Here is a 7,430-nt window from a genome sequence, read left to right on the forward strand (position 1 = left end):
AGGAAGGAGAAAGGAGGAAGGAAAGAAAGGAAGGAAGGAAGGAAGGAAGGAAGGGAAGGAAGGAAGAAAAAGGAAGGAAGGAAGGAGGGAAGGAGGGAAGGAAGAGAGGAAGAAAGAAAGAAAGAAGAAGAAAGAAAGGGAAGGAAGGAAGGAGGGAAGAAAGAAAGAAAGAAAGAAAGAAGAAAAGAAAGAAAGAAAGAAAGAAAGAAAGAAAGGAAGGAAGGAAGGAAGGAAGGAAGGAAGGAAGGAAGAAAGGAAGGAAGAAGAAAGGAAGGAAGGAAGGAAGAAAGAAAGGAAGGAAGAAAGAAAGAAGAAAGAAAGAAGAAAGAAAGGAAGGAAGAAGAAGAAAGGAAGAAGAAAGAAGAAAGAAAGAAAGAAAGAAAGAAAGAAAGAAGAAAAAGGAAAGAAGAAAAGGAAGAACCAAGAGCTTCCAGTTGCCTCTTGCCACCAGCACCTTTGGGACACCCCTTCCTCTTGCTCCCTTGCGCCCCCCACACACACACACACTCCCTGCCTCCCCACACCCAAAGCCCCAACCGTTCTTACCTTCCTGGAAGCCTCTGGGCCCTTGGCTCGGGAGTTGATACAACTCATCTAACCCTCGTAGGGAGAGTTTGAGGCACGTGTCTCAAAGGCTGTTTCGAAGGAGGCCAGGTCTTCCAAAAAACCTGGCTCTTCTGGAGCTAAGTCCATCCTTGGCGAGGGAGCAAAGGCTCCTGGGCTACTATCTTCGTTGTCCAAGCCGACTGGACTACTGACATCGCCACCGCAGAACTGGTGGTGAGGGAACCTCAGCCCTGCCCCCGCTTTCTCGAACAGAAAGGAAGACAGGTCTTGGAGGGTGAGGCTCTCCAGAGCGGTCTCTTCCGGGAGGTCGTCCTCCAGGCAGGTCAAGACGGAGAAATCCACGCTCCTCCAGGTTTTGGGCAGCTGGAAATCCGGGCAAGGTTCGGGCACGGGAGAGAGTTCGGGGCCGAGGGCCGGCAGCTCGTCCTGGAGAAGAGCCCCCTGGCCGTTCTCGGCGAGTTCCCGGGCATCCGAGGAGCCAAAGGTCTCCGCCAGGCTGCAGAGCTGCTGAGCCAGCAGTTCGATTTCGTTCTTCTCCTTCTCAGAATATCTGAAGAACGTCTGCTTGATGGGCGAGGCCTCCGGAGTCAGGATCCCCTCGGGTACCATGGGCACCTCAACGTAGAGGGGGCCTCTGATCTCCGGCAAGCTCATGACGACGCTGCAGCCCCCATTACCAGGGCTGTCCGGAGTCGGGGGCAGTTTCTCATAGAGAATATTGCAGGATTCTTGGGCGAAGAACAGCTCGGAGGCGGTCAGGGAGGCCAGACCGGCCGGCGAGTCGGCGCTGGCAGCTGTCCCGGGAGGCAGGGCCGCGGGGCTGCCCCCGCCGTGGGCTCCGTAAAGCTCTTGCGTTCCAAAGAGGAAAGGGGAACTCTGGTGCGGGGTGTAAGGAGGGGTGCAGAGCAAATCTTTGGACGCAGGCTTACCGCCGGGCATCTCGCTGGCAAACGCCGACCCGTAAGTTCCTTGCGGCAGAAGGACATACCCAAAGCCGGCTTCTTTGACGAGGCGGCTGAGGTTGGAACCCGGTGGGGCGTCCTCTATAGAGGAGATATTCCCAGATTCCATCAGCCCTTCCGGCAAGCTTTCGGGTGGCTGGCTGAACGCCGAGGGACCTTCGGGGCCTCCGGCAGAGCTGAAGTCGAAGGTCGGGCCCACAAGAGTGTCGGTGGGGGTGCCGGCCGTGGGCGTGAAGACTTGATCGGGGCTGGAGAGTTGTTCAGGAGACAGGAGACTTTCCAGGAAAGTGGTGGTACTTTCGAGGGTGTAGGCCCCTTGGGATCCTTCGGCAGAGAGCTGCTGCTTCAGGCACCAAGCTTCGGAATCGCTGCGAGAGAAGGGAGGGAGGGAAAGTAAGAAGGAGGCTCTCACGAGAGAAAGAAAAATATCTACATTTTTTTAATCCTTTCTCTCTCTCTCTCTCTCTCTCTCTCTCTCTCTCTCTCTCTCTCTCTCTCTCTCTCTCTCTCTCTCTAGCACGGGATCGGAACAGCCTTGCAGGCCTCGGATTGCCGAAGGGAACACGGCAACGAGGAAGCCTGGCTTACAAAACTTATAAGCGCCGAAACGAGAGTCTACGAAAAGCCACCGTCTTCTAGCTAGGTGCCCGTTTTCGCTCCCCTCCTTTACTCAGAGTTCTGCGAAGGGTCAGCGATCCGGTTTGCCTTCCTTATCTGCAGGGGCCTCCGCTGGAAAGGGGCAATCAGGCATTTGGGAGAAATTGAGCGGGGGTGGGTGGGGGAGAAGGGGCGCGAGTCGGGGTGTAGCCCTTTAAAGCAAAGATGGCTGATTGATTGATTTCCTACTGTGCCGTTTTTTAAAAGCCTCTGTATCCTGCCTTGAGTCGCCTTGCATAGAGGGGAAGCTATACAAGTGGCTTAAAATCGGTGTCCGTATGAGAGGCAATTTGGTCTCGGGGAAAGTGCTGGACTAGAAGCCAGGAGACGGTGAGTTCTAGTCCCGCCATAGTCACGAAAGTCAGCTGGAAGACTGTGGGATGATCACCAGGAGACGGTGAGTTCTAGTCCTGCCTTAAGGCCTGAAAGCCGGCTGGGTGCCTTTGGTCCAATCACCAGGAGGCAGTGAGTTCTAGTCCAGCCTTAGGCCTGAAAGCCAGCTGGGTGACTTTGGGCCAATTGCCAGGAGGCAGTGAGTTCTAGTCCCGCCTTAGGCATGAAAGCCAGCTGGGTGACTTTGGGCCAATTGCCAGGAGGTGGTAAGTTCTAGTCCCGCCTTAGGCATGAAAGGTGACTGGATGACTTTGGGCCAATCACCAGGAGACAGTGAGTTCTAGTCTCGCCTTAGGCCTGAAAGCCAGCTGGGTGACTTTGGGCCAATTGCCAGGAGGCAGTGAGTTCTAGTCCCGCCTTAGGCATGAAAGCCAGCTGGGTGACTTTGGGCCAATTGCCAGGAGGCGGTAAGTTCTAGTCCCGCCTTAGGCATGAAAGGTGACTGGATGACTTTGGGCCAATCACCAGGAAACGGTAAGTTCTAGTCCCGCCTTAGGCCTGAAAGCCAGCTGGGTGAACGCTGGGCCAGTCCCCCCCCCTTCTCTCTCCCAACCCACCTCGCAGGGTTACAAAGAAACAATCCATACCTCAAGCCCACCCACCCGAGAAAGGGTTCCACCACAACTGTTACCTGATGACGTAGTTGTGAGAAACGATGGGGATCTCCGTGTTCTCCAAGCGAAGCAACGAGTAGATCCAGATCCAGCTTATCCCATCTTTGGCTTGGAGCCTGATCACCATTTCAGCCTGTGGGTTGCTTTGATCACCCACTGGAGTAACAAGGAGGGGGAAAAAAAGGGAATAAGAAAAACCGGTCAGCCCGATCCGCTTCGCCCATCTGGTCCCGGGGTCAGAGGGGTGGATTAAAAGGACAACGGTAAGAGACTCACACAGCCGGTAGTGCTGGGCTGAAGCGTGGCTGAGATCTTCAGGATGGATCAGGCCGTACCAGGATTTGCAGAAGAGTTCGCTCTTCTCGAAGCCCAGATGGAAGATCACACTAGAATATGAAGAGGACATAAGAGATCAGTGCTTTTGCGGCGACCCGTGATGGCGCTGCATTTTATGGTACCCAACTCTGCAAACACGTTCTATCTTGCCCACAAGGCATTGGAGCATTCCTTGCTGGTTTCTTCTGGGTTCTGAGCCTGTTACTCTTCTAGGGCACGGCGAGGCAACCTCGGCTCTTTTATGACTCATGGACTTCAACTCCCAGAATTCCTGAGTCATAAAAGAGCCAAGGTTGCCTACCCCTGTTCTAGGGCACTCAACATTGGCAGCCTGAAGATGGCTGAACTTCAACTCCCAGAATTCCCCAGCCAGCAAGTCTCAAAGTGGTCAGGTTTGGAGACCCCTGGTCTAAACTAATCCTAAACTTTCGCCTTTTCCACAAGGCGTCTCACCTTTCAGAGATATCCACGATGGCCAGGTCTTTTGTGTGGCGACTCTCAAAAGCAGAGAGGAAGAACGAATTTTGACCCATTCTGGGCTTAGGATCTAGAGGAGTGCAGAAGGCCGTGAAGACAGGATTGGTGGACCAATAAGACCCCGGAGGAGGTTGGTGGAAGTGACCGCGAATCAGAACCAGCTTATTTCCTGCACTTTGACGGCGGATTGTTTTGGAAGTGTTGAAGTGACAACGGAAGAGACGTTCTGTTTTGGTTTGAAGGAAAGAAGGGGAAAAAAAAAGAAGGACATTGAGAGACCTGAAAAGCCATAACACACTGAAGCATACTCAGACCTTGCCAAGCCAATCTCTAGCACGAAGCATGGATCTGTTCCATTCTCCTAGACTTTTTTTTCTGCACGAGATGTATTTCTAAATGAATTTCTTAAACACAGATCACAAGAATGGATGGAACTTCCTCTGATTGGAAACTCCATCCTAGAATCGTGTTTTCAATCTTGGCCACATTTGTGGACCAGTTGGAGAATTGAAGTCCACCTATCTTCAAGCAACTACGGTTGACAAGCACTGCCCTAGAGGCTTGTTTTTCTCCAGAAATGCCATTGCTGTTTTTTTTCTCCACAGTAATAGAAGACCAATTTCATAAAATGATCGGTTCCTAAATGAGAGTTTTTTCTGATAAAAGATGAGCTTTCATACCTTCTCTCTCGAATTAAGCTCTGCAAGGCTTCATTCTAGTCTAACACAACAACCTGTCAACTTTTAAGTAGTCATCGTGCTAATTTAGACTCCTTTCCTAACCACATGTCTATTGCTCCCTTCTCCTCCGCATGACACTCATTTCCACAAAGGAACACCTACCGGTATTTAATGGAGAGGGCAACGCCAACTGATTCTTCATCACAAAATGATCTGCCGGGTCAATTATATCATAGATGCTGTCTCCTTGTGCCACTAAATCCACCTGCAGGCATAAGTGGGAGGGAGATGGGAACAGTTGTGAAATTAAACACTCCTATTAGTCACTGAGTCAGCTTCACGTAGCATCTCCAAAGTCAATGGTCTTTCATAAATACATTTACTCTCGTTGAGAAAATAATCTCTTAAGAGCTATCAATGTTACAGACAAAACTGCTTCCGATTGTGTATCCCTGCCTGAATTACTTCCTTGGAAGGCCCTAAAGAGCCTTGGTGGAGCAGTGGGCTAATGCCTCCTTAAGTAACACCAGCTGCCTGCAATTAGTGCAGGTTCGAGTCCCACCAGGCTCAAGGTTGACTCAGCCTTCCATCCTTCCCAGGTAGGTCAAATGAGGACCCAGATTGTTGGGGGCAATAAGCTGATTTTGTAATAATGCCGCTTGGGGGGAACAAAAGCCCTAATAAGCAGGCATATACATAGAATGAAGGCTACTGCTAAGCTTGTAAGCCGCCCTGAGTCTTCGGAGAAGGGCGGGATATAAATGGAATTAAAATAAAAAAAATAAATAAAAAAATATAGGGATAATTTAATAAGTTCCAGCCTTAAAGAAAATGAAAGGCTATGGCTTAAATGAAATGCTGTTTGCAATACAACTAAACAAAGCTTAGCCTGCTGTTAAAACCCAAGATAATTCCAAGGAGCGCTATCATTCCCCTTACTTTACAGTAACGGTATGACTTCCCCCTCTTTACAAGTCTGCCGGTACATACCATAGAATGCCCCAAGTGCTCAGCCACATTCTCCGACACATAGATGAGTTTGCCTTCGCCAGTGAACGCCAAAAGGAAACCAGGAAGCGCCTGCATGAAATCGTCTAAGTCCTGGGAAGACAGCAAGCTCTCCAAGCCTTCCAAAGTTGCACCTGTTGAGAAGCAGGACAGGGGTTTAATTTTTATTTTTTATTTTATTATTTTTTTTAAAAAAAAATTCCCTCCCTTCACACCTCACGAGTCAAGGAAAAGGAACAGAAAGCTGTTTCAGCACCACGGACAGCACCTATCACGATCAAAGTTTGCCATGGATGCTGTTTCAGCACCAAGGACAGCTGCCCGCAGCTCCGTTGGTCGCTTCAGCACCACGGAGAGAGACCTGTTGAGTTTCTAAGGGAAGCCTCCCCTTACCCAACTTTAGAAGTAAGCCCACCCACCCCGGCTCTTAGTTTCCCTTCCCCAAGCCCCTCACAGTGGTCTTCTGGATCTACCTTTGGAGAAGAAGATGGATTTCCGAGTATAGATGCAAGCCAGCGACATGATATGCAGATACGAGAGCCGAAGTTTATCTCCTTCGGCAATGGGCAACAGGTCCTTGAGATGTCTAATCTCCGCATTGATTTGATCCCGCCGTGCCTTGGAGGCTCCTTTCGTGGACCGGTACATCTCGGCTGGGAAGAAGATCCGTGCAGCTCAGCTGCTTCCGTCTTTGCGCCCTCTCTTTCTCTCTCTCTCTCTCTCTCTCTCTGATGTCTGCCTGTGGATCTGTTGGAGAGCCCGCTTTCCATCTTTTATAGGCGGTTGGGAGTGTGGGCACTGGCATATTAAGGAAAACGGGGCGGGAAGAGTTGTTCAGATCAATGGAGGGAGAGCCAGCCCCCCCCCTGCTTCCATGGGCTTGGGGGAACCCTACGTCACTGGCTTCTGAATGACGTGGTGAGGAGGGGGGAGGAGGCCGGAGGAGGAAACCAAGGAAACACTGCGCCGAATTAGGAGGTGAAGCAGAGTCTTCAATGTTGGAATCACATCCCTGTGTTGCCTGCCTTTTTTCTCTCTCTCACAATCCCAGAAGTTTAATGCTGGTGCTGAAATCTTCTCCCTTCTCTTTCCCTTCTTGACCAAGGAGCGTTGTTCTTTCTCAAATCCTCTTTTCTCCCCCTCCTTCTTTTCTTGTCTCCTTTCAATTCTCTTACCCAAAGCGATGTAGCCGATCAATCTCTTTCCTTCGTGTTATTCTTTCTTCTTTTTTTCGTTCCTTCCTTCGCAATCCTTCCCCCTCGGTCTTTGTCAGGCCGAAAGCAAAATGGGTCTCTTCCAGATTTCTTCGCGCCCCCCCCCACTCTTAAAACCAAAACACTGGAGGAAAAGGGGGTTGTCCAAACTGCAGGGTTATAGGCCTAAACCGGGTGAAAAACCAACTCCGAAAGATGTATCTGAAATGTGTGCGTCTCCTGCCATTCTTTCATCAATATATGTAAATATATAGGGGGAATGCGTGATTGTTTATTTTCTCCCAATTATAAGCTCAAGCCTTGGTAGTTTAAAAGAAGCTGTTCTTGCTGCAGACTCTAAAATATAGGAATATTTACTAATAAGGCTTTCAGCGCTGTTCTTGCTGCAGTCTCTAAAAAATAGAAATATTTACTAACAAGGTTATCAGCAGCATTTTGGGGAGGTGAATCTGTTTGTGGATTGTTGTTTTTTGCCGTTTTTCAAAATCATTGGTTTGGTTTTTTTTTAAAAAAAAACAACCA

General features: G+C 49.9%; 1 protein-coding gene across 1 annotated transcript; it reads right to left on the reverse strand.

The window, feature by feature from the left end:
- Positions 1 to 588: 588 nt before the first annotated feature.
- Positions 589 to 6,342, reverse strand: NPAS4 (neuronal PAS domain protein 4; the record flags this gene model as incomplete). The annotated part of the gene is made up of 7 exons (XM_083374073.1): positions 589 to 1,897; positions 3,211 to 3,349; positions 3,470 to 3,579; positions 3,983 to 4,232; positions 4,849 to 4,951; positions 5,677 to 5,828; positions 6,168 to 6,342. 7 exons carry the CDS (start codon positions 6,340 to 6,342, stop codon positions 595 to 597), a joined length of 2,232 nt encoding a protein of 743 aa, XP_083230199.1. The 3' UTR covers positions 589 to 594.
- Between the last annotated feature and the right edge of the window lie 1,088 nt (positions 6,343 to 7,430).

The sequence above is a fragment of the Vipera ursinii genome (assembly GCF_947247035.1).
Source record: "Vipera ursinii genome assembly, chromosome: 15".
Classification (NCBI taxonomy): Eukaryota; Metazoa; Chordata; class Lepidosauria; order Squamata; family Viperidae; genus Vipera; species Vipera ursinii.